The sequence below is a fragment of the Ailuropoda melanoleuca genome, chromosome 8 (genome assembly GCF_002007445.2).
Source record: "Ailuropoda melanoleuca isolate Jingjing chromosome 8, ASM200744v2, whole genome shotgun sequence".
Lineage (NCBI taxonomy): Eukaryota > Metazoa > Chordata > Mammalia > Carnivora > Ursidae > Ailuropoda > Ailuropoda melanoleuca.
Genome location: NC_048225.1, coordinates 14,273,621 through 14,300,791, shown reverse-complemented (window position 1 = coordinate 14,300,791; position 27,171 = coordinate 14,273,621). Strand labels below are relative to the sequence as shown.

The following is a 27,171-nucleotide window of genomic DNA, read 5'->3' as shown; positions in this document are numbered from 1 at the left end:
AAAGACCAAAAAAGGCAGTTCCAGTTATTCGCTGACCAGGAAGAATCATGTTTATATTTTCTCAAGGCAATACCCTTTTTACTCCTTGAAATAGGGTAACCAGCAGAACAGTTGAGTCAACACCGTGATTACTACTGAATATGTTAGTAAACAAATCCTCCTCCCCCTCACCTTGATTCTCTCTGCTAAGTTGCTGAAAGCCACAATCATATTCCCGGGCTTATTGATTTTCTTCAGGACTCGGACTGTCTGTGCAAAGAGAGTTGGGGAATAGGAACGTCCATCCTTGGGCACCGTGGCACAGAAGTTCTCCTCGTCCCTGGAAGGACACCAGCAGAGAGAAACAGCATCAGAGGGCAGGTCAGTGAGGGAGAGAACAGCTGGGATGAGGAACAAGGTTCCCCAACACTCACGTGCCATCAATGTTCTTTTGATATAAAAAGATTTCTTCTAATTTTTAGGAAGGAACCTTACCAAGTATCCTGTAACCTTAAAAGGAATACTGCTTTTCTAAAACACTGGTTACAATTAGTAAAGTTTATCTTTGCACAGATAAAGGCAGAATATTGAAAATCCTAAATAGTGTCCCAAAGGTCAGACAGAATTTCATGATTAAAACCACAGAAAATTCCTTCATCAACCAACTAGAAATGAACCATTTTTTTTCTATTTCCACATAATTACCAGTCATTCCATTACCAAAACCCCAAATTAAAACATTAGAATTCCCTCTGCCTTGCCCAATTAAATCTCAGGTACCCAAGATTTAAGTAGATCGTGCAGATATCTGATACGAGCTGCTGAGGTTTGAAGTCAAATTCACTGAAGTCTTTGACTTTTAAGGCCCCCATCTTGGGGCCAACCAGGTGCTGCAGGAAGTAGTTCAACATGGAGATGATGCGCTCAGCCAGGAAAGGATGCACAAAGAGTGATTTGATCTCTAGAAAAAAAGGCAGTCTGTGAAAACTCAATGTATAAGCCATCTTTTACTTATTATGTCTTAAGAGTTTCACTTGGAGACCTCTGGGGAATATTTTAAAAATTATGTAAGTAATACATTTTCATTGCAGGAGTATCAGAAAACATTGGTGAGCAAAAACAAAATATAAAACTACCACCCAGAAATAAACACTGTTAACATTTTCAAATATATCCTTCTAGCTTTTCTGTCCATATTTACAAACAAACACATTTTTAAAACAAAATGATGATCATGTGTACATATTCTGTAACTTACTTTTTCATTAACTGTATCATAAACATCTCACCCTTTTGGTAAATTTATGTCCCTGTGTTGTCCAACATGGTAGGCACTGGCTGGCCCGACGTGTCTGTTTATTTAAAAATCCAGTTCCTCAGTCACAGTGACCTCACATCTCAAGTGTTCAATAGCTACATGTGGCTAGCAACTACAGTATGAATCCAGATTTATAGAGCATTTCCATCAGAGAAAGTTCTGCAGGATAGCGATGATTTGCACTCTCTTTAGTGGCCACATAATTTTCCAGCGTGTGATTGCACCTGAAGTTATTTATCTTTATCGCTAATCATTATTTTTACTGCTAGACATTCTATTATAAACATTTCATATCTATCTATTTATTAAAAAAAAAAGATTTTATTTTTAAGTAATCTCCACACCCAGTGTGGGGCTCAAACTCACAACCCTGAGGCCAAGAATCGCATGGGTCACTGACTAAGCCAGCCAGGTGCCCCAGCATTTCACTTATTAACTTCATTGTGTATATATTTTGTAGGCTTATCACTTCCTTACAATGAATTTGTAAGGAATTGCTAGGGCAAAGGACATAGACTCCAAAAATTAAAAAAATACATTAACACATGCCAGATTTTAATAAGTTAGGTTTTAGTTTTAGTCTATTGACTCCACTAGTGATGAGAGTTTAGTTCTTATTTCCTGTCCTTCTCCAAATACAAATCCTAGTATCTAATCAAATCTTTGGTTAGATAATTTAGTTTATGTCCTAAAGACTGTAAAAATATCATTCACGGCAGAGCCACAGTGTCCTAATGATTACATATATAAAGTAATATATATACTAAAAAATAAAAAGATTTATCTATTTGAGAGAAAGACAGAGCCCACGTGCTCGAGTGGGGGGAGGGGCAGAGGAAGAAACTCTTCAAGCTGACTCCCCGCTGAGCACTGAACCCAACATGGGGTTAGATCCCGTGACCCTGAAATCATCTGAGGCCAAACCAAGAGTTGGACGCTCAACTGACTGAGCCACCCAGGCGCCTCAGTAACATATATACTTTTTAATATAACTTTGTAAAAATTTGTTTGCTTATTTTCAGAGTACCAATCACTAAATCTAGTTTCTAAACTCTCCAACAGAAATGTAAAACTCTCGATAGGATCATTTCTAGCAGTTCTATATTTTTTGGAAATGCTCCTTCTGGAAGCTCCCATCTGTCACTCCAATCTGGACTCCTTGCTCTATAAGCCTGCTGCGTGGTGGTCATACAAGCTCCTTTTACCACCATCCTGGACACTTCCTTTGTCTTTCTCTTATGGGATTCCACCTTCCTCCTCTGGATTTACTCTTTCACTCCGATGGAGTCTATCTTTTTCTAGCTTCTCAAACGGTATGCGGGAAGCAAATCTGATACCTTCACCCCTGAAAATGTCCTCATATTCACCCTCAAACAGAAATGACAGTGTGACTGGCTATAGCATTCTGGGCTTAAAAAACTATTTTCCACGAGGAGCTCCATGCTTCCAGTGTCACTGCTGTGAAAATCAAAACATTTTATACTTAAACCACTGTACATCACCTGACTTTTCTCTGGGACCTTTTAGGATCTTCTCTTTACCTTGATTTCCTGAAATGTCACAATGTCACCTTAGTGTGAGAATTTAAAAGATCCGTGTGCTGGGCACACTATGGCCCTTTCAAGTTAGACGTTTTTAGTTTTTGAGAATTTTTCGTATTATTTCTCTGATAATTTCCTCCATTCCATTTTTCTCTTTTGAGGCTTTCTGGATTGATCCTTTGTTTTATCCTTTCCATTCTAATTTCCATCTCTTTTTATTTCTGCTCTACTTTCATGGAAGAGCTCCTAAATTTGATCTTCTAACCCTTCTACTGACAGGTAAAAATTACTTAAGTTGTATTTTCAGTATCTAAGAGCTCTTTCTTGTTCTTTGAAAACACTTTTTATTGCCTCTTTGTTCTTGTCGTATGGATGCTATATCTTCTCTTATTCCTCTGAGATCATAAAGATTTTTTAAAAAGTTTTCATCCAGTATGTTTCACGTTGGAGTATTTCCTCAAATGTCTGGTGATCCTTGGTTATCATTTCATATATAATCAATATAAAATCATTGAGATATTTTACATTTTTAAAAAGTACTAAGTCTCGAGATATTTTATACTTCTAGCACACCTCAACAATTCAGACTTGTCACATTTAAAATGCCTGATAGCCACATGTGGCAAGGGGCTACTGAACTGGATACCAATTGAATTGGTATAGCCAATACTGAATTGGATAGCCAATATATTTATATGGCTAACTTGTTCTCAGTAAAATATACCAACTTATGCTTTCTGGCAGCTGTGTGAGGGTGAACGTTTCCCATGTCAACAATGGGCATCTTCTTTTTTTAAAGTAGGTTCCATGCCCAGTGTGGAGCCCAACTCGGAGCCTAACTCGGGCCTTGAACTCACGACCCTGAGATCAAAACCTGAACTGTGTGATCAAGAGTTGGACGCCTAACTGATTGAGCCACCTCAGTAAGCACCCTGGGCATCATCCTTCTTGAAGCTTCTCTAGAGATTCATTTCCCTCTCAAACCGTGCAGGATACTATCGCCAGAGTCTGAATTCTTTTTAGATTTTATTTATCTGACAGAGAGAGAGAGAGCCAGCGAGAGAGGGAACACAAGCAGGGGGAGTGGGAGAGGAAGAAGCAGGCTCCCAGCGGAGGAGCCTGATGTGGAGCTCGATCCCAGAATGCCAGGATTACGCCCTGAGCCGAAGGCAGACGCCCAACGACTGAGCCACCCAGACACCCCCAGAGTCTTGAATTCTTAATTTCAGCTGGGCTGATCCCTCAAATGAAGCAGATTTTGGCCACTGGATTTTTTTGGGAACACAGTGCTTTGTGTCCTTACCTGATGTCAGAAAGGCAAGGGTACCAATTGTTTCATTGGACATGATGTTATGGAAACGTGCCAGCTGTCCGAACATCTGTAGGCCAGCCTCCTTCTCTCGGCGGGCTTCTGGAGTCAGACTATCCCATTCACCTCGGTCTTTCTCAATCTGTTGAATCTTTATCTTGCTCAAATACTACAGAAACCAGAGGTAAAATATATCAGAGAAGAAAGTACAGTTGAAGGGAAGAGGATATTTAAGCAGTTTTATTTTTTTATTTTTAACAGGTAGATAGAGGGGCAGAGGGAGAGAGAATCTCAAGCAGACTCTGTGCTCACCGCAGAGCCTGATGGGGGGCTCGATCCCACCACCCTAAGATCACGACCTGAGATGAAATCAAGAATCGGATGCTCAACCAACTGAGCTATCCAGGCGCCCCTTAAGTGGTTCTATTTAAAATCTAGTGTTTTTTTAAAATTTTTTAAGAAAAGATTTTATTTGTCCGGGAGAGAGAGTGCGCACGCCCGCGAGCACACGCACAAGTGGGGGGAGTGGCAGGCAGAGGAAGAGGCTGGTTCCCTGCTGAGCAAGGAGCCTGATGTGGGACTCAATCCAGGACCCTGGGATCATGACCTGAGCCAAAGGCAGACAGACAGTTAATGGACTGAGCCACCCAGGCGTCCCTAAAATTTAGTTTAGTAACCCAGGAAAACCAAGGACTATGTAAGAAACATGAGACTTTATTTCTCAGCATAGGGCTGAAGCTCCATATAGATTTGTTTCAGCCTGGGTGCACTTTGCGTAGTTCCCACATGAGTATTATAGTCTCTGAAACAGAAAGGAGGATAAATAGCATCATGTCTGAAACCCAGGCAAAAATAAACAGGCTGAAGTGAAAAAAAAAAAAAAAAAGAAGGACAAATCCTTCTTTAAAAAAAAACAAAAAAACCCCCCAAAACAAAACAAAACAAAAAAACCAGACAACAACAAAAACCACCCGACAAAAAACAACAAAAAAAAACCCACAAAAAAACAACCAAACCAAACCCCAAACTGCCTATGAAAAAACAAAGCTCTATTAAATATGCAAGATGTCTGGAAGGAGAAGCATAAATATTAAAAACCGTCTACTTCTCATCATTCTTGCAGTCCTGTGACAATGCCATCTGGTGTCATTCTCTGTATCACAGAGCTCTTGCTTAGAAGGGTCTGTTTATTACAGGACTTGTTCTTGTTTTCTACAAAAACCTATCTAAAATCTAAAAGTACTGGATTACGAAAAAAGCAGGAACTCTCCTCACAGATTAAATACAAGTTCCTGGGGGACTGCTGATCAATGAGGAGCTTGTGGTGCCCCAACAGGCCACCTTCACGACTTACCTGCTCATCTCCCTTTGGGCCACTGCCTTAGCTTTCTTACACCCGTCACAGGTGAGGGAAGCTTTTAATAGGAGCAAGAAGCAGCTCCATGAGGGGTGCGTAAGGCTATGAAGCACTGAAGCTGCTGACAGGCACCCAGGGGTAGACTTTGGGAAACTCATGTTTCACATGTAAAGATTTGGGAGGCTGCGGATAGGTGAAGAGTACTGGTGACCTGGCAATGTTTATATGAAAAAATAACCCAAACCAGAGATTATTTTTTCAAGTAGTGGTGCAAAAATCAGAATCTTCCAGGAAGGGGATAAGAATCATTGCCTTACACTGGAGCAGATAATGCTAAGTGAAATAAGTCAAGCAGAGAAAGACAATTATCATATGATTTCTCTCATCTATGGACATAAGAACTAGATGATCGGTAGGGGAAGAAAGGGATAAAGAAAGGGGGGGTAATCAGAAGGGGGAATGAAACATGAGAGACTATGGACTATGAGAAACAAACTGAGGACTTCAGAGGGGAGGGGGGTGGGGGAATGGGATAGACCGGTGATGGGTAGTAAGGAGGGCACGTATTGCATGGTGCACTGGGTGTTATACGCAACTAATGGAGCATCGAACTTTACATCGGAATCCGGGGATGTACTGTACGGTGACTAACATAATAAAAAATCATTTAAATTAAAAAAAAAAAAGAATATACTAATAAATGATAGTGCACTGAAAAAAAAAAAAAGAATCATTGCCTTAGTGAGTCACTGTTACTGATGGGTTGGGATGGAAAATGGTTTAAAGTCACTGACCAAACGTGAGGTCCTTGGATTTCTTTCTGTGCTGCCAGCCTGATTAATCCTGCCAGTGTACCTTAGTTTAGCTTCATCACCTTTTCTTTTCCACTCTCTGCCAAAATATCATCCTAGTTTATGAGGCTTCAATGACCCTTGATCCTGGTCTCTATAAAGGAATAATACCTATCAAGCTCTGTGATGGCAAGGTTCATGGTATACTACTACCCATAAATTTTTGGTGTCCAAACTGGTACTATGGGGATAAAGATTGCTCTATTATAATTTGAAGATAAAAAGTAGGTACTTTTTGATAAGGGCATTTTTTGATAAGGGCAGTTAAATCTGTTCTAAAAAATTTTTATTTAAAGATTATTTGTCAGAGAGACAGCAAAAGAGAGTGAGCACAAGGCAGGCAGAGGGAAGGAGCCCGATGCAGGACTCAATCCCAGGACCCTGGGATCATGACCTGAGCTGTAGGCAGATGCTTAACCGACTGAATCACCCAGGCATCCCTAAAAAATTTTTATTTACTTATTCTTACCTGTATGGCTTCATCCAGGAGGAAGATGGCATCATTCATTAGCAGGTTAAGAAAGCGGAGGAAAAGCGGGGGATTCATGGCTTCTAAATTCTTAGAGGCATAGTCAGCCAAATCCTGTAAGTCCCAGCCCAAGACAAAACCATTTTAGTACTGAACCCACGACTCGCTGGGGCTTATCTGAAGTAAAACTCAGAGAACTCAGCTTCAGCTTCACCAAAAACTCTCTCACCTTAATGCTCTCTCGATAGGTATCTGTTCCCCACATGTACCTCAGGATAGGATACATGGGGCGTCGGTAATTAAACTTCTGTTCAAATTGATGGGGGTCTCCTGGAATAGGTGAAGAGCAAAAACACAGCAAAGGTGGGGCTACTAGAGAAACAATAAGAGCTTATGCCTGTGGCGCCATTTTCTTTTATTCTGAATGTGTCAAGACTACTGGCAAGACCTGCCCTGGGAGTTTATGAAGGCCCAAAGTGACAGCCCGGTGTTTACTTATTTCCTTACCGACAGAACAAGAGAGATAGACACATAAAAGATACCTCATGCAGAAAAGGACAAAGACCAAGTTGTACACTAAAGGCCAGGGGAAACAAATGCTTCCATACCCAATCGCAGAGTATTTATCAGACTGGCCATTGTGGCAGTGACAGCCGTACGCTGAATGGGATATTAAGTAACCTCGCATTTCTTCAGAGGTAACATCCCAGCTGTGAAACGAACTGGTTCTTAATTTAAAACTCTGAAAAATCAGGTCAGGGGCTAAAAACCTGAGGCTTATACTGTTTTGACCTATCAAAGGAACTGCTCGATCTCTGTAGCCTGGGTCATATAATGAAAGAAGAGCAAGGGATTTGGAGTCAGAAGATCTAGGTTTTCCTTTTGGCTCCACTTAATTCAAGTCTCTCAACATTTTTTTAAACTTCTTCCTCAGAAATAAAACAGGAATTATAATACATCCTCTACCACTACAAGTAAAGGGTTGAAATGGTCAGATAATGAGATAAGTGCAGTGATTTACTGTGTGACTATCTATATATTATGAAGATTTACATGCACTATCTCATTAGTTGTCACTTCAACCCATTTTATTGATGTGGACACTAAGGCTCAGGACACTAAGGCTTTGAGCAAGTGACAAAACACAAATCCAAATAGGAAAGGCACTCAGTACAATGTTAAATGTCTCTTTAAATGTTATTTGTATATATCACCGATGTAGGATAGCTTTTATTTTACTTATTTAGAACATCTCTTTCAAAAGGGTCTTAAATAACTGCCTAACATATATTGTTTACTGGTTGAGATGTGGTACAGTTTACTCTTGATCTCAGGGTGGTAAGTTTGAGCCCCACGTTGGGGATAGAGTTTACTTAAAAAAAAGAAAAGAACTGTCCCACTATTCTGCAATTCTGAGGAAGATAAAAATAAATACCTGGGGTTGGGGTGGCTGGGTGACTCAGTAGGTTAAGTGTCTGACTCTGGATTTTGGCTCAGGTCACAATCTCAGGGCTGTGAGATTACGGTCTGCATCAGGCTCCATACTGGTGTGGAGCCTGCTTAAGATTCACTCTCTACCTCTTCCTCTGCCCCTCTCCCCACTAAAAAAAAAAAAAAGACCTAGGTTGTAATTGAACAGGCTACTTTGCTGGAGCATAATTAAATCAAACATAATAAAGTTGCTAACAGTATGTGTTGTTGTTGTTTTTTAAAGATTTTGAGAGAGAGAGAGAGCACAAGTGGGGGAAGGGGCAAAAGGAGAGGGAGAAGCTGATTCCCTGCTGAGTGTGGAGGCTGACACAACCCTCCATCCCAGGACCCTGAGATCATGACCTGAGCCAAAGTCAGACGCTTACCAACTGAGCCACCTAGGCAAAACTCTTGTTTTTCTCTTTGAGGTGAGACAGAATCAACCTGATTCTACCACTTAGTTGTAGGACACAAATGATCTTTTCGAGCATTCATGTCCTTCTATGTACAATAGGGATAATACAGTAAAACTTGCCAGATGGTGACCAAGTGATGAATCATGTAAGAAAAGCAGTTAGCATCAAGGCTGGCACATAGATATTCAATCAATGATGGCTGCTAATATTTTTCTGACATTAAATACCGATCAAGCTAGGAGACTCCACTAGTATCTGCTTCTCAGCTCTGGATTGCTTTACCTGTAAACTCAATGTCCACAAAGACCTTGATTAGAGCTTCTGCAAGGTGGGGTGCATAAGGAAAGTTGCAGAACACACGCTTCCGATGGAACACACTGGATACCAAGGGATTTGGGGTCTGGTCCAGGTGGGGCATCACTGCTTCCAACACCTCAGCCAGTTTGGCCCTTAGGTGGGGATTCTTCATCCTGCAAAAAGGGCAGAAAGCAAGCTGAGCAGGTAGAAAACTTAACTCTCAAATTCACAACATTTTCTGCACAGGAAGGGCCAAAACAGCCTATGCCACTGTTGGAGGAAGAAACGGGATTCCGTAGTTTCAAGGCTGTCAATCTGTGGGGGATAATGCAGGGAACATCACTCAACTTTTGCGAGCACAGCCTACCAAGTATGAGCATGAGGATTCAAGTTTCTATTTAATGCTTAGCTGTTCTTTATACTTCTCTGTAATAATCCACTGTTTACACTCCCCGACCATTTCACTGAGGATACACTTGCCTTTCTAAGCTTTCTGAGGGCCAGGGTCAGGATGCAACATTACTACAACATTACTTACGACGCACACTGTGTGTGCCTAAGAAATACTTGTTGACTCATGCTTTCTCACTGGGTCTGCTCAGCTCAGTGAAGGATTGGTTTCTACCTACTTCTCACCAACGTGGCTCAGGGGATCATGCATCACTCTGTTTGCGCAGCAAAGCTTCACTCATGCACACATGGTTTCCTTTGGCCTAGACACCAAAAATACCAGAGAAGCAACTCTACAGGTCAGTGGGCATCTTTCTAGAAAGGGGAGTAGAAGCTATGAATGAGAAGGTGAGATTAGAAAGCATTTACCTGTGTTTACTGTTCATGGAACTCAGAACGTTAATGGTAAACTTTGTGACCATGCAAGTGTTAGATCATCAGAGCCTGGCTGCCACTGGTAAGGTTTCTGGCATTAAGGTAACTATTTTAACCAGCCACCAGCAATGGAATTCCCACTGGGTCTCTTACAAGCAGGTTCAGATTCTCTATGGCAAAGTCCTTGGCTTATTATGCCTCTCAAGAGGGGGACTTCTGGCTACCCATAAGGGCGGTCAAGTGATTCATTAGTGTTAACACAACTTCTGAAGGCAAGCCCTTATGATTCAGGCTTGTGTTGCTTGGTTTAGAAGTCTTCTGGGGCATCTGGGGGGCTCAGTTGGTTAAGTGTCTGTCTGCCTTCAGCTTGGGTCATGATCTCAGGGTCCTGGGATCCACTCCTGCACTGGGCTCCCTGCTCAGCAGGGAGTCTGCTTCTCTCTCTCCCCATGCCCCTCCTCCCTGCTCATGCTCTCATTTGTTCATTCTCTCTCAAATAAATAAAGCCTTAAAAAAAAAAAAAGTCTTCTGAATGCTCTGCACCTCTAAATGGTGTCACAGCCAAGCTTTCAACACTTCACCTTTCTATGCTTCCAGTGAAAATCGTGATAAAGTGGAGAACATGTTCTAGGGAGTCTGCTGACGTCTCCAAGATGTCATCAGCAAAACGGCGGAGAAAAATGAGGAAATCACCCAAGTTATCTGCAAAAAATTCTGAAAAAGAAAACATTCACTGCAATTAGTGAAACATCTTACTTTCTGTACTAAGCAATATTTAAATTCCTTCCTTTTGTTCTACTTAATAAAGGTTAAAAAATCCCAAATGTCTTGTAGGTACTAGGAATAGTGACAAGTTCATAGATGTAGACTCTCCTTTAAAGATAAGTCGATTTTTATTTCTATCCAAGTCAATATGAAAATGGCAGAGACACAAAATACTGTTCACACACCAGGGCAACTTAAGAAGGTACACTGATATACATTCTTTTCATGCTCAAGGTTAACTGTGCATTAAGTAACCCTTTAGATGGGTAAAGAATCTTTCAACAAAGATGAATGCATTAGATGACTCTGGTCATCAGTCTCCAGGATGGTCCCCCAATTGTCTTTGCTTCCTGGTATTCATGCCCTTGTGTGTCCCTCCCTCCACTCTTCCAGGGTAGAGGCATGCAGAAGCAATGGTGTATCATTTCCATGGTTAGGTTATAAAAGCCTATAGCTCCCATTTTGGTCACTTGCTCTCAAGGAAGCCAGCTGCCACATCATGAACAGTACTAAGGAGAGATCTGTGTGACCTGGAAGAGAGGCCAGTAAGCAATTGAGGTCTGCCAACAACCACATGACCTGGCTTGTAAGCAGATCCTCCAGTTCTGGTCAAGTCCTCAGATTCCTGTGGCCCTGACTGACAGCTCGCTGCAACCACAAGAAAGACCCAGAGGCGGAACCATGTAGCCAAGCCACTCCTGGACTCCTGACCTACAGAAACCGTGTGAAATGTTTGTCTTAAGGTGCTGTGTTTGGGGATGCTCTGTTACTTAGCAACAGACGACCAGTACAGTGATCAAGAACACACAACTTGATTTTGATGGACAGTCTCTGCCAACTCCTCACCGACATACCTACACCATCTCCTCAACCAGCGGGATGATAAATTTTTTCTCCCTGAAGAACAGCACAGGGAGAGTAGGACGGATACATTTAGAAGTGGAACGATAAAACAACTCTAAGGCTAAAACTAACAGCTCTGAAAAACCTGGCTGCACTTAATCCTTTGAAGATTATTTTCTGATACAGAAGTGGGGACACAAGGCTGAGGAAAAGCTGCTGGTTCCCCCATACTCTGACCAGCAGATATTATCTATAAATTTGAGTTGTTTCTCCAAAAATGGTTGAATGATAACTAAGGAAGGGTACTTTGAGGATTAAACTTCCAAAGTGACCCAGTTAAACTTAGAGAGCTATAAATAGGCAGTTCCCGAGGAAGAGCCTGCTTACCTGGCACGTAAGCCAAAGAGCTGTAGCCATCTGGCAAAGGGAAAGTGAGCTCGACTGGCTGGGAGCCCTCATTGCCTATGGCCAGCTGAACGAGGAGAACAGCCATGGACACCTGCAAGTTGAGACAGTTCTGTAGCATCTGGGGCTCCGTCATGGCAGTCTTGGTAGAAAGGTAGATGGTCATCAGTCGTTCAAACTGCTCACGAAGGCTGTCAGCAGCAGGGCTAGAACTCTGCTGAGCATCCCGCCAGGCAACCTGCAGCCGATGCAGATTTTGGTTGATTTTTACCATCTGATCATGCAACCTGCCCCCAAGAAAGCAGAAGACACTGGGTCAGGAGGCTCAGAGAGGACAGCTGAGTACAGATCGTTCCAGAAAAACAAATCCTCATTTATTTATCCTAGTATTCTCTTTTAGGATATAGGAGGCTGCAACTGTGATGACACAGAAGGCACTTGCACAACCTACTGACAGGAGATGGGCAGGGGTCACAGCTCCAGGAAAATGTTACCAAGTATTCGACATAAATGACGCTAACTACAAACAGCAGCCTTCAGCTGAAACACACCACCGAAAGAACAGTAGCTTGCTTGAGCAGGGTGTAGACTGGGCTGTTACCACATAAAAGAAATAACGATTAGACAAAGTACACAAGGAGCCCAGCAGGAGAGTTTGATGCTGCACAGCTGCAATGACTGTACTTGGATGTGGTCATATGGACAGTCTTTCTACGGTTAGCTGAGAACAAAAGCTGGAGAAAAAGGACTCTAGATTAGTAATGACCGCATAGAAACTGGTAGCCACCTGGGACGCAACCTAAGAAACAGCTTCCAGTCCTCTGTTGTTCAATATAAAATTATATTATTCTTCACAAAGGGTCAGCCAAATGTTCTCTGATGAAAGGCAACCCCGTAATTCAATGTTATGGATAGCTGTCTCTATGGGTACGGTCCAAAGTCTTCTTTGGCCCAGTAGACAATGTCTAGGGTTAGCTAGCCAATATGGGGAGACTAGATGACATTCATATTTCCATGTCTGAATGTTAGTGGTTGAACAGGTTAAACATATGCTGCATTATCCATTGTCTCATTTAAAATGTCAATGACCAGGACAGAAAAACTCTCTAATAAAGATGTAATTTCATTTTTCTAGAAACTTGCTGAGTTTTAAAAAAAATGCTCTGTGCCAATGTAAGTATTTTGAGAAGACATTAAAAACTGCTATGCTCAGTACCTCTTCCTAAGGACTGTAAGGACTTTATCTAATTTTTTAAAAAAGATTTTATTTATTTGACAGAGAGAGAGGACAAGCAGGGGGAGCTGCAGGCAGAGGGAGAGGGAGAAGCAGGCTCCCTACAGAGCAAGGAGCCCGATGTGGGGCCTGACCTCAGGACCATGACCCGAGCCAAAGGCAGACGCTCAACCAACTGAGCCACTCAGGTGCCCCAAGTAACGACTTTATTTATACTTTAGTCACAATTAACTAAACCAGAGGAAGGAAAAATCACAGAACGGCATGTGGTCAGCCAGAAACAGAACCATTTTTGCAAGTCACATACCCTAGTTCTTAAATTTTCACACTTCTAGAATCCTTTTGATCTTTGATACATAAATCTTTTGTGGTCCTACTGTTTTTTTTTTTTTTTTAAAGATTTATTTATTTATTTGACAGAGATAGAGACAGCCAGCGAGAGAGGACACAAGCAGGGGGAGAGAGAGGGAACACAAGCAGGGGGAGTGGGAGAGGAAGAAGCAGGCTCATAGCGGAGGAGCCTGATGTGGGGCTCGAATCCCATAACGCCGGGATCACGCCCTGAGCCGAAGGCAGACGCTTAACCGCTGTGCCACCCAGGCGCCCCGGTCCTACTGATCTTATCGGAATCCCTGATAAATTATTTCTTCTTCTTTTTTTTAATATATTTTTTATTTTAGAGAGAGAGCGAGAGGGAAGTGCGTGTGCGTGTGCTCGAGCTCCAAACACTTCAACTTTGTCAGTTCTGTCTCTATACTATAGAGTAGAGATTGGTCTTTTTCATCAGGAGGGTTAAGTAATGAAAATTCAAGAGCAGAAAGTGAAAAGTTAAAACAATTCCACTTTCACAGATCACAATAGGAAGACAGTGATTTAAAAACTTGCCAGTTTAGGGGTGCTTGAGTGGCTCAGATGGTTAAGCGTCTGCCTTCGGCTCAGGTCATGCATGATCCCAGGGTCTTGTGATCGAGACCCGCACTGGGCTCCCTGCTCAGTGGGGAGCCTGCTTCTCCCTTTCCCTCTGCTTGCTACTCCCCCTGTTTAGGCTCTGTCAAATAAATAAATAAAATCTTAAAAAAAAATTTTGCAAGTTTGGGGACGCCTGGTTGGCTCAGTTGATTGAGTCTGACTCTTGATTTCAGCTCTAGTCATGATCTCAGGGTTGTGGGATTGAGCCCCAAGTCAGGCTCTGTGCTTAGCGGGGAGTCTATTTGAGGATTCTCTCTCTCTCTCTCTCTCTCCCCCCGCCCCGGCCCCTTCCCCTGCTCTCTAAAATAAAGAAATAAATCTTTAAAAAAAATTTGTGTGTTTACAGAATAATACTAATATCTTTAATTTTAAGAAGTGTAGCAGGTCAAAAATGAAAAGTAAATTCAAGTTATTTGGACAAAGGCAATTCATGTAAACATGAGTAAGTGCATACAAAACCCTGTTCCTGGGGCGCCTGGGTGGCACAGCCGTTAAGCGTTTGCCTTCGGCTCAGGGAGTGATCCCGGCGTTCTGGGATCGAGCCCCACATCAGGCTCTTCCGCTGTGAGCCTGCTTCTTCCTCTCCCACTCCCCCTGCTTGTGTTCCCTCTCTCGCTGGCTGTCTCTATCTCTGTCGAATAAATAAATAAAATCTTTAAAAAACAAAACAAAACCCTGTTCCTATTAGGAACCCTATATCCAATGGGAGCCTTCAGAATAAAATGAGACTCACTTTCAAGCCTCTGGTTCTTAACCCCACAAAACAGTTCTTTTTGAATGACATCAGAGCAGTTACCTGTGAAATCCCAAGTACAAGGTGTACTCGGTCAGGACAAGGTTCTCTGTCACAAGGTTGTAGTTCTGGGGGAACTTTGGCTCCTGCACAGCTGGGATCAAACAAGTCTCTTTGTCCAAACCTCAAAGAAGGTAAAAGGAACAGTAAATGACTCACCACAGACTTCTGTATGGGTCTCCAGTGTCCCTTTACTCTAGCTTAGCTTCCATACTGCTACCAGTGAGAGCTTTTTTTTTTTTTTAAAGTAATTTCTTTTTAAAAACAAATGTAGAAAATACTGTGGATGTTGCCAAGTGACAGACAGTGGGTCATCTCTATTTACTGTGCTTTTCCAGATTTATTTCCTTGCCCATGTATTGTTTTCAGGATTAGAAGAGTCGTAAAAACTGAGAGGAAATACACTAAAATTAAGAGGTTTTTTTTTTTTTTTTAAGAGTGATTCACTTTGAGTAATTCATTTTCTTCTTTTCACTTCTGTGTACTGTTTGAGTTTCTTCCAAACTGGCCCCAATATTCTTCCTCCCTTAGACTCATTTCCTTCCAATTCCCATACCCCTTTCCCACCTAGCTCTCCCACTGAACTTCTCACTATTCCCCAATCAAGCCTTCCACAGCTTTGTACTTTTATACTTTAAACCCAACTCATCTTTCAAGAGTCGGCCACAAAGACTTCCAACTTCTGTAGAATTTATTATTCACTCCCTCCTCTGTGCTCCCATAGTTTAGCCTTATACCGTATTATGATTATCTGTTAATATATCTGCTTTCTTCTGGAGGCGTTGAGTTAAAAGACAAAACAGGGATTGTGCTTTATTTATTTTTAGAAAGAATGAATCAATCAATACCTAAAGGCTGCTAAATTCATAAAGATCATCTCATGAAAGCACAACATCTAAAAGCTACCAGTTTTTTTAAACGTCTTTTTAAAATTTATACCGGCTTTTCTTTCTGCCTCGTCTTGAGAAAGAGGCAATTTTGTGAAAAAGTATAAAAGCGGATCCCTTAGATGTTACACGCATATGTGCACGCGCGCGCACACACACACACACACACACACATACACACACACCATCTTGAGAAGCCCAGTTCCCCCCTACCTCTCATGTGCACATTTTTAATTTTTCGTTCTTCATCATTCAACTCCTTCAGGGCACAGTAAGTGGGATTAAAGGTGAGGAGCCGAGAGGATCTGGGTTTGCAAAATGGCTGGCATAGCTTCAGGAGAGCAGCACCCAGATTCAGAAAGAAGGCATCCGAGGCATACATTTGGAAGAAGATTTCTGGCATCTGATTGGCCCAAATCTTGGTGCGGCCTGCGTTTGCATGCAAACAGTTTCCAAGCCAGGACAAGATACAGTGTTTGGTTTCTGGAGAGAGCTGGAGTAAGTTCTTCAGCATCTGGTAGATCTTTTCATGGAACTGAGCCATGAACTGTTTAACCAGAAAACACAACCACAGAACATTCCAGTTTCACAATCCTCATATTTGTTACTCCCAAACCTTAGCCACTGGCAATTTCCAAAAGTATCCTAATCCTAATCTTTTCCCTCATTCTCCCTGTGCTTTATACCCCAGTTCTGATTAAAAAAAAAAAAAAAAATCTGGGCACTTATGAGAGATTCGCTGATGAGCTGCCAAACTGCAGAGAGCATTTACATAGCTTTAGAGCAGGGGTCAGTAAACTTTGTCTGCAAAGGGCCAGATGATAAATATTTTCGGCTTTGCAAGCTATACGCTGACTGTGGCAACTATTCAACTCTATCACCATGGCATGAAATCCAGCCATAAACAACATGTGTATGAATGGGCATGGCTGTGCTCCAATACAACTTTTACCAAAACAGGTGGCAGGCCGGACCTGAGCACTGCAGTAATTTGCCAATCCCTGTCCTAGAGTTGTGATGATGGGAGATTTAGACCACCTCCAATTCAACCACTTACTGCTTCATGTTGGCCAGACCTCTGCTAGAATTTACACTAAGAAGCCCAAATGGCGAGGACGTGAGCGGAAGGAAGGAAAGGAAAAAGAATTCGGTTTATAAGTTGGAGTTCAGTTGGAAGATTTTAGGAGCCCAGGTTACAAGAAACGGCTTGGTGACAACAGTGAGGTCTGAGAGGCAGTGCCTGGGCCACAGCATAGGGCACGGAGGAGCAGCAGCTTACTCTTAAACTGTGCACCGGCTTCCTCTGCCCTGAGCCCGTGCTGAAAAGAGGACAATTTCTTTATGGGATTATGGTAGAAAGCCAAGCAGGTCAATCTGCTTCCCCAAAGAGGCTCAAGCAGCCTTATCTGCATCTGCTTCCCAAGGAAACGCAACTTCACCTAAGATTAGGGGGCCAGGAGACAGTGGTAAACAGTTCCACCTGATGGATGTTGGCCTCTTGCACTTTGATCTCCTGGGGACTGGAACGAGATGGGTTCAGGAAGTAGCCATGATTTTCTACTACACCTGGAGTCTTTAATAAGCAGGAGATATTCAGGATTACTCCCAGCAAGGTCTTCTGGTACATCTGCCCATTGCTAGGGTCCTTGGGCTGAATGTACTCTACAAAAACCTACAGGAGAAAACGAGTTCTACTTATTCGTCTGTATGAGGAGATAAAGGTGGTGGGGTGAAAGGGTCTCAAAGAGCTAAGTCTATACAACAACCAGTGTAGCTTTCTTTTATTCAATAGGTAACATTAGAGCGCCGTCAGGATAGGGACCCATAAAGTATTAGATCTCCAGCTCAAATTAATTCGTACCATCTTTCAGACCTACCTTTGCCATATCCTTCTGCCTAGTGAAATAGAGGAGAATATCCAGATACGCATACAACAGGATCTGACAGAGTTCTAGATCTTTTATTCGGCCCAATAAAATATCGAACACTGGAATCATGACTTCTGGAAATGTGCGAACTTCCTCATCCAATATCAAGGCTTCAATAACCTCTTCCAGAAACTCAGTTACATCTTCAAAATCTAACAGATGACAAATGAGAGAAAAAGAAGCCCACAGCGACTTTTGTATGCTTTTATACACAGGCTCTCTACTCTTCCCACACTTCGATAATTCTACTGGTATTCAACCCCAAAGGCCAAGATATGAGCTCTCTTCCTTAATTTATACTTCTGGAACTGTAGTAGCTGAGGCTTTCTGATGCATTTAAAGGAATTTTAAATTTGGAAATCAAAACGGAGAAACTCAGAGATTTTATTTATGTACTCACGGGCTCCTTGGATGGCTTCCAACATCAAATCTACCAGTTGCTCGTGGATGTTCTGGTCAACGTAGATCTCTGGGGTGAGGAGTACTGTTCGGGTATTGGACACAGTGAGGTTCCTGCACTGCACCGCAAAGGGGAGCAGGTTCTCTGGAACTTTGGTAATCTGGAAATAGAATGAAGAAGAGAGGGGACAGTCTAGCTCTATGACCTCAACAAGGGTGGACACAGCAAACAAAATGAAAAAGACAATGTACCCCAAAATAGTACTGCTGTCCTGTGGATGCTTGAAAATTTGTAAGAGTTCATTCTTTGGTGTAAGGAATCATCTACCTGCTAGTATTCTAATCCTGGAAGTGACCAAGCTTAGCTCACTTTGTTACTTACACCTCAGTGGAAATGAATTTATATCTTTTTTTTTTTTTCCCCTCCCCAGATCTTTAAGAGTATGACTTTTTAAGGTTTGTAGAGTAAAAGGCCCTGGTTAACTAGGGAAAGGAGTAGACTCCAAGCCACAGAAACGAAAGACTAGAATTTTTGGCAACTCATAGTGCCTCTCATATCTAGTTCCCGATATATTATGATGTATAGAAACAGATATACAAGACACTCATCCAACTCTCTGGCTTACATGTTAAAGTCAAACCCAAGCGTACCACACAGTTCTCAATGGGGATTATTTCTTTACCTCTTCCTTAGCTCTTTGGAAGCAGGAATAAAGGTAACAAAAAATGTGCCTCTCCCCTGCATCTCGATCAGCAGAGAGATTCAACGTTGTAGAAGAAGTCATGTTAATCAAGTGGTTGCCCGGGTCCTGAAGCAGCAAGCGAGCGAAGACGGCCTTTAAGAAAAGCAAACAAACAAAACACTAAACCACTGCAAAGTTAACCTTAGGATATCAAGATGTAGAAGGTCATTTGGACACAGGTTACTGCAAAAGTCATAGGATGTAGAGTGAAGGGGGAACATAGGATCCCCCCCTTACTACTTTAGAAAATATTAGGTATAGAAACATAACTGTATAGACAGTTGACCCTTGAATAATATGGGTTTGACATGGATTATTTTCAATAAATACAGAACAGCACTGTAAATGTATTTTCTCTTGCTTATGATTCGTTTTATAACATTTTCTTTTCCCTAGCTGACTTTATTGTTTGTTATCCGTAAGGCTTCCCATTAACAGTAGGCTATTAGTTAAGTTTCTGGAGAGTCACAAGTTAGGTGCAGATTTTCGACTGCCCCAAACCCCCACACTGTTCAAGGGTCTCCTGTACAGTTACCCCAATTAGAGCTCAAGAGTCTAGTATAACCCTAGCATAGACTAAGCACTAAAACAGTATTTGTTCAATGGTGTGGAGAACCAGCGATTGAACTTACATATGAAATCTACTTCTCTGTGTGACTGCTGGCCTCATTCAGACTTCTACAGAGATAATGTAAACACTATAAAGTTAAACTACAAGTTGTCAAGTGTCTGCCCTACCGAAGTTTTATTCCTTTAATGTTAATTAGGCACTTAGAAGGTAAAACAACTGTTTTGATTCTGGGAAAGATATAAAGACACAGGCCTTGCCCTTGAGAACTTAAGGGTCTAATAGGGGAGATAAGACAGGTGCATAAAAAAGCCACTACATGTGACAGAAGGTGACAACTGCCCTCTGAGAGGCACAGATAGGTCACTCCAGGAACTCAGATATGTGGCCATGGTAAATAGAAGATCCCCAAAGAGGAACACCACGATGTTAAGAGATGGAGATAAGCAAAGTCATGGTTGGAGAAACGTGAGCAGAGTTCAGCTGCATGGCTAGTTTGTGCTGAAGGCACTCGAAAGGAACATCAGAAATGGTACCTGCTCAACATTGTTCATATCAAGCCAGTCTTGATCTTCCAGGTCTACTGCCATTTCTTCCAAATACACACAACGGCTGGGGATGCCATTCCCACTTTTCAAGCTGGGGTCACCTGGGAAATGATTTTAATTAACGCTTCTTATACAGACAACCAATCTTGACAGCACTTCTCTTGAACTCCAAGTCTGACTCAGGTAGTATCAGGATTATCTTGACACACAAGGCAGTATCTAAAGACTTAAATGTCAGGTTCTGTTGTAAACCTAACATCATGACCTTTAAAGAGTGAATCCTGGACATCAGCACCTACTTTGGGGTTTAACTACAGACAGGACACAGAGGGAAATTACTATCTGACACCTCGTGGGGCTTCTGTCTAAATGTTTTGGTCACCTCTGGGAAGAAAAAGGATTTGGCTACCATTCGCATTTCCCTTTTAAGGTGGTAAAGGCAAGGAGCTATATGGCCCAGTCCATACCAAAATGGTAATGAAAGCTGTACCTGTCTCTAAATATTATTTTTAGGTCACATCAGAAGCTTCACTGAAATATCAAACCTGTGTTCAAGGGAGTACAGTGGGTTTGTTTAACCATTAGATACAATAAGTTTCTAAGAACAAGTTCCTAGCCCAAGCAGGAAGGGAAGAGTACCAAAAAGACTGGCTCCAAGTCTGTAACTCACTGTTGTCCAGAGTAATGAGGAAGATCCTTTGGATCATGTGATTGATGTTGAGTTGTTCACATATTTCCTGCTGTGAACGGAAGGAGCGGCTAATCTCAGCCACAGAGTAATCAAATTCATCCAGGCTTTCTGACACACTATTATCCGAGTCATCTGGGCTAGCTGGGAGTTCATCTGCCAGAAAATGTAAGTCATTAACAGTTAAACTTCTCTCTTTAAGAGAGAACCAAGTATACTATCAAAAATGATACATGTTATTAAGAGAAAGATAATTTTGGATGGGAAACAAGTTAATCATCTAATTAGTGAACATCTCATGTCAGACAACATCTTTTTTTTAAAAACTGAGTTATAACATTTAAAAAATGACGTATAACATCATATTAGTTTCACATATACAACATAATGATTTGATATCCGTATATATTCCAAAATGGTCAACACAGTCATTCTAGTTAACATCTGTCACTATACAGTTACAAATATCGTTTTCTCTTGTGAAGATAACTTTTAAGATCTACTCTTTCAGTAACTTTCAAATATGCAATACAGTACTATTAACTATAATCACCATGCTATTCATTATATCCCTACGGCTTATTTATTTTTTAACTCAAGTTTGTACCTTTTGATCCCCTGTACCCACCCCACCCCGGGCAATCACCAATCTGTTCTATTTATGAACTTTCTTTCTTTCTCTTTTCTTTAGATATCACCTATAACTTAGAACATTTATTTGTTTGTATTTGCCTTTTTTCTGTCTGACTTATTTCATTTCACACAGGTCCGTCTGTGTTTTTGCAAATAGCAATAATATTCCATTGTGTGTGTGTGTGTATGGGTGTATCATATTTTCTTTATCCATTCATCCATCAACGGACACAGGTTGTTCCCATGTCCTGGCTATTATAAACAATGCTGCAGCGAACACAGGGTGCATGGATATTTCCAAGTTAGTGTTTTTGTTTTCTTTAGGTAAATACCTAGAAGTGGAATCGCTGGATTATATGGTAGTTCTACTTTTAATTTTTTGAAGAACTTTTATGATGTTTTCCATAGTGCTGCACTAACTTATAATCCCACCAACAGTGCACCAGGGTTCCCTTTTCTACACGTCCTCGCCAACACTTGTTTTTTCTTGTCTTTTTGGTAGTAGCCATTCTAACAGGTATGAGGTGATAATCTCATTGTGGTTTTGATTTGCATTTCTTTGATGATGAGAGACGCTGAGCACCTTTTCCTGTACCTGTTGGCCATCTGTATGTCTTCTTTGGAAAAGTGTCTATACAGATCCTTTGCCCATTTTTAAATTGGATTATTTGTGTTTTTTTGCTATTGAGTTGTATCAGACAACATCTTAAGTACAGGATTCTGAAATCCCTGGCTGTATATTCTACCACATTTTACAAATCAGAAGTTTTATTCTTTCTACTCATAATTAATTGCACTCCATATTACCAAAAACAGCAACACTACGTTCCCTACAGAATCTTTGTGAACAGAGAATTGCCTAATAGATCAATACACCTAGTGAACAGAGAATTACCTAATTGATCAATATGCCTTTAATTATTTTGAATACATGGCTTCTTCCTGATTTTAAAGAACACACATATTTGAATAATCCCAAACTGCACAGGAAAACATGATGTAAAAAGTCTCCTCTGAACCAATTCCCTATGGACAACCACTTAAGTAATTCAAGTGTTCCAGATTTTCTTATTCTGGTGCTAATGTTCACCACTAGGATTTTCAGTTAAAAAGAAAGAAAAAAAAAAGGGGGGGGGAACATACTATATATACTCCTTTTTTTTTTTTTTTAAAGATTTTATTTATTTGTTCGACAGAGATAGAGACAGCCAGTGAGAGAGGGAACACAAGCAGAGGGAGTGGGAGAGGGAGAAGCAGGCTTCCAGTGGAGGAGCCTGATGTGGGGCTCGATCCCGGAACGCCGGGATCATGCCCTGAGCCGAAGGCAGACGCTTAACCGCTGTGCCACCCAGGCGCCCCTATATATACTCCTTTTCACCTTGCTTTTTACACTTAATCAGCACCAACATCCTTCTCTGTTAGGTCATGGATAGGCCTACCTCATTCTCTGTAATAGCTGCGCTGTACTGCATTGTATGCACACACTCTCACTTGTGTAGCTACTTCTCAATTGATGAACATTTGGATGAACATGATTTCAAACACTACTGCACCGAATAGTACTCTTTTTGTACACCTGTATGAGTATTTCTGTAAGGTAAATCTGTAGAAGCAGATTTGCTGAGTTAAAGAGCTTGCACATTTAAAAGTTAACACATATTACCAAATCATCATCAGAAAGACTGCTCCCATTTACAAGCCCCTCAACATTCTATGCGAGAGTACCTATTCAAATCCTCGCAAATTTCGTAAGTAAAAAACAGTGCTCCAATTATTAGTGAGACTGGATTTTTAAAATCATTTGATCATTGCATATAAATTGCTCATTTGAATCTTTCTCCTTCTGATTTGTTACTATTTTCTTATTGATTGGATTCCTTTACTTTTTAAAAAGGCAACCTTGCATAAGGAGATTGGAGGAGGAAAAGGGGAGTGAGGAATAGGAATGATCAGAAAATGGGAAAATACAATTTATGAGTATGTAGTTGAGGGAAATTCTGCTACATAGGTTCTTAGCTCCTATTCTCTCGGGGTTAACTTAACCATACAGGAGCAGAGTGACAGAATGTGCTCGTCCTTCTGGCTGTCAGCAGCCAGAGCTGCCCCTCTGAAGCCGCGTGAGTCTGTCTGTATCTGCTTCTCTCTATTTAGAGTGATTATTCGGAAGGGCCAGACAAAACTCTCAGAAGTTAAGAGTTGCTTTAGTGTGGTGAGTTCAGTCAATGTGAAGCTCAACATAGGAGGCCAAAGGTTTTGGCAGAGTTCTCACTGCTGCTGGAAAACAGGTTAGACCTGGTGGCATGCTAAACTCAGTGTAAACAAACTAAAATGAGGAGAAGCCAAAATAGTAACAGGAGCGCATGTACCTGATTTGTCCCACGGCTTGGTGCCTGCAACGCTCCCAACTCTAGCCAGCCTGAAGTCTGCTGACAGCCAGAAGGACAAGCACTCTGTTCCTCTAATCCTATAAGGTTAAGTTCTCTGCTGAACCCTGAGAGCGATAGGAACTAAGAACCTATGTAGCAAAACTTCCCTCAATCATATACTCATAAATCATGTTTCCCCATTTTCTTATATTCCTATTCCTCTCTCCCCTTTCCCCCCTACAATCTCCTAATGCAAGAATCTGGAGGAGATTTCAGAGACTGAGACCCAGAGCCATCTCCTTCTATCATGGTAGAAAGTCAGCGTTACATATACTCCCCACTTGCTTCATCGTCACCCTGTCCACTACTCATCTGTCTTGCCCTTACCTCCTTTTTATTCAGTCCTGAACAGAGAGCAAGACTACATGTCAGCTATGTATACCGACACTTTTGAAATAAACAAAATAAAGGGAAAATATAAACATATCTCCTTTCTAAAAAATACTATTATTCTCTCTGGAGGGAAAAGGGGAGCGATTTCTGGCTTGAAAGATTGTGACTACCCTCCGAAGACTAATAAATTTGAGAAACATCATCCTAATTCTTCTAAGCTATATGTCTTCTTACAGGAGGAAGTTAGACCCGATCTTAATTTTGGTCCTAGTTGAGGAAAACCATTTTTCTGATTTGTGAGGTGGTATTCTGATTTTTTTTTCACATTAAGGCAAAGGATCAGATTTTCTTAGAAGTCTGTTCTAACAGCATTATGCTGTGAAAGAGGCCACTCCAAGGAATGGAAGAGGTATTCTGCCTGGGATCGACTCTGAAGCACTGGGCGTAAGAACAAATTTCATTTATTTGTCTACCAAAAAGCCAAAAAGCTTTTATAATTCTTCCTTTTACACATCTGCTTTCTACAGCTGCACGTAACCTGCTTTCTACACCTACGCCTACAACTTCAGCTTCCTTAAAAAGATTTATTTAAATATCTTTTGCTAGGTGATTTTTAAAATAAAGAGCTTGACAGCATTGGGATCACAACTGACATCTGTTACTACAGAACCACCTGTTATCTGGTCTCTTTATGCAGCGGGGAGGAGAGAACCGAAAACAGAACAAAGAAGGAAAATGAACAAAAAACCCCAATTTATGCCCTAAACGACCAAAAAAACGACCTGTGTCCCCAGGTCGATTCCAATTGCAATTACGGACCCTAAGAAGACTCCACTCGGGAAGACCCCATTCTAGGTCATCTCCTCCGCTGCTCCTGGCTCCCCTACTTACCAGATTGCTGCTTCAGCTGCTCTTTTTGGATTGCTGCAAACTGCTTGGCATCAGCCAGGGAGCCAAAAAGAGCAGCAAAGGGGTTACTTGAGATGTTGTTGTTATTCTCCTGGTCTGTCATTTCACTTTAAAGTATCCTCCATCCAGACCTAGGGGGAGGGGCTGCAGAGAGGACAGGTATCAGACACAGAGGGGCAGATAACACAACACCTGGGATTATACCCACAGTCGGTTCCTTCCCCATTTCTCCAACACGATACATGTAAAAAGGCTTTGGGTAAGACCTTCCAATTCCTGTTCCAAGATTCAAGGCATTTTTGGCAAAATGGTTACGAACCCACCAACTGGATAAGCTGGCTTGATTTGGGGGCGGCTAAAACCAAAAAGGTTTAACAATGTTCGAGCTGGAATGCATTTATCTGTTGACAAGTTTCTATTTGCCATACCTTTAAAAAAATAGGTTAAGCAGAAAGAATTACTGAGGTCAATGAGGGAACTCATCTACTCACTGTAACAACAATGTGGCACTGACTGAAAAATAATATGACAACAGCTACACGTTTCCCATAAGTCTCCAGGCCGGCCGGCGAGTTCTCATTCACCATGAACGTAAGATGGCGCTTGCTCAGGCTTCTAGGACTTAAAGCTGCAGCCGGGAATTCCTCAGCTACATATAAACTAACTGTAAGCCTACATCGGACATGGAATGGCAAATCAGGACAGGAACCTGATCACCAGCATGTTGTGGGTTTTAAATATGGATTAGGCAATTTATCTCTACTCCGAGGCTTAACACAATTGAAATTTCTTCCACTAAAAACTAAATGGCATTTGCTTAATTCTATATTTAATTTCCACTACTTATCTGATTTTTTATAATACTGCCAACACACAAATTCCTAATGTCGAACATGAAATAGATATATACCTCAAAGGTATTAGTGGAGCTGACTGAGCCTGCATTTGCACTCTTCTGATTACATTTCCTCATTCAAGCACCAAGGGCTCTCAGAGGCACAACGGGATGAACGGAGCACCCTGAAAGGCTTTCTTCCCTTCCTGAAATTTTAAGGCCACAGCATAGAAATCCAACCCTGAAAAGGGTGGGAAGAGACAAAGGGTATGAATATTCAGCTCATGAGAATATTAAACTGCCAAAAGGACAGAGGCCTTATAAAGTGTGGGGATGGGGCATGAGGGAAGGAGAAAACAATTTTGGGGGGTCTACTTTTAATCTCCTGAGGTAAGACTCCTTACAGAATCACAATAACAAAAGCTAACGCAAGTCAGCAAAGTTACCCTTATTTTTTGGAGAAAGAGAGACGTTAGACCTTCTTGACAATTCTGAGACACCTCCACCAGTTGCTTCCCGCTCCTCTGTCGTGTTTTCTGCATAAGAGCTAATGGCTAATTATCTGTAATGACTTCGGTATGCAGTCTAGTCTCCTCTGAGCATTGTTCTGGACTTTACTGCTCAAGGAAATGAACTGTTAGATGTTGCTCTATGTATTTTAATTTTTGCAATGTATAGTTAAGCTTAATAATCCAAAAATAAAAATAGCACATTTAGTGCTGGAATTCACAACAATCCTTGAGAGGACTTCCCCCTCATTTAACCACTGCATAAACCTAATTGTTACCCCTAATTTATGTAGAGACATTAACAACTGTCTCACTGTTAGCTGATCCACCCTACCTCTATCCTAAGGTACCCTGAAGTCCAGAGGCATGCAACAAGTATAGTGAGCTCTTGTCATTTTTTGTCTTCAAAACACCATCCTCTTTTTTCAACATGACACCCTACATTTTTCCTTTGGGGATCATCCCATTCTCAGTCCATGTGTTGAGAAGAGGATGGCCTCTAGCTCCAGGAAGAGCACATGAATCTGGCCTGGCCAAAAAGAATGCAGCATACTCTGGCCAAAATGACTGATAGAGGAGTGGGCACAAGATCCTAACAAGGCCTATCAGAATTAATGAACACCCAGCTTCAGGCCTTTGGCTGAATCTACAGAAAAGGGAGCTCTTTTTTCCTGCTTGGGTTGTTAGTGGGGTCAGAAATAAATCTGGAATTGCCATCTTTCCATCATCTAGAAGAGGCCTAACCCCAAACTAAGTCAAGATGTAAGAAAAGAGTTGAGAGATGGAAAAAGTCTTTCAGTTATAAAAAAGCCAACAGATTTCCCTATAGTGTGTAAGCCAGTTCGAGTGGGCTTTTAAAAACACAACTGAGGGGTGCCCAGCTGGCTCAGTCAGTAGAGCATGCAACTCTTGATGTGAGGGTTC

General features: G+C 41.5%; 1 protein-coding gene across 3 annotated transcripts in view; it reads right to left on the bottom strand.

The window, feature by feature from the left end:
• UBE4A (ubiquitination factor E4A) overlaps positions 1 to 27,171 on the bottom strand; it is a 36,023-nt gene that overhangs the window by 5,511 nt on the left and 3,341 nt on the right. For 2 of the 3 annotated variants that reach the window (XR_860463.3, XM_002927875.4), the window contains exons 2-18: positions 24,886 to 25,047; positions 20,585 to 20,758; positions 19,903 to 20,015; positions 18,739 to 18,891; positions 18,057 to 18,216; positions 17,606 to 17,808; positions 17,209 to 17,400; positions 15,942 to 16,275; positions 14,845 to 14,965; positions 11,828 to 12,132; positions 10,414 to 10,546; positions 8,993 to 9,180; positions 7,054 to 7,154; positions 6,825 to 6,938; positions 4,142 to 4,316; positions 760 to 940; positions 172 to 319 (exon numbers count right to left, since the gene is read on the bottom strand). Coding sequence is in view for 2 of the 3 variants with exons in the window: in XM_002927875.4 (XP_002927921.1) it covers positions 172 to 319; positions 760 to 940; positions 4,142 to 4,316; positions 6,825 to 6,938; positions 7,054 to 7,154; positions 8,993 to 9,180; positions 10,414 to 10,546; positions 11,828 to 12,132; positions 14,845 to 14,965; positions 15,942 to 16,275; positions 17,209 to 17,400; positions 17,606 to 17,808; positions 18,057 to 18,216; positions 18,739 to 18,891; positions 19,903 to 20,015; positions 20,585 to 20,758; positions 24,886 to 25,006 (2,916 nt within the window). In the remaining variant the exon portion in view is untranslated. Of the gene's footprint in view, positions 1 to 171; positions 320 to 759; positions 941 to 4,141; positions 4,317 to 6,824; positions 6,939 to 7,053; positions 7,155 to 8,992; positions 9,181 to 10,413; positions 10,547 to 11,827; positions 12,133 to 14,844; positions 14,966 to 15,941; positions 16,276 to 17,208; positions 17,401 to 17,605; positions 17,809 to 18,056; positions 18,217 to 18,738; positions 18,892 to 19,902; positions 20,016 to 20,584; positions 20,759 to 24,885; positions 25,048 to 25,813; positions 25,980 to 27,171 lie in introns of all 3 variants that reach the window. The other variant, XM_034665874.1, reaches the window with a different exon arrangement.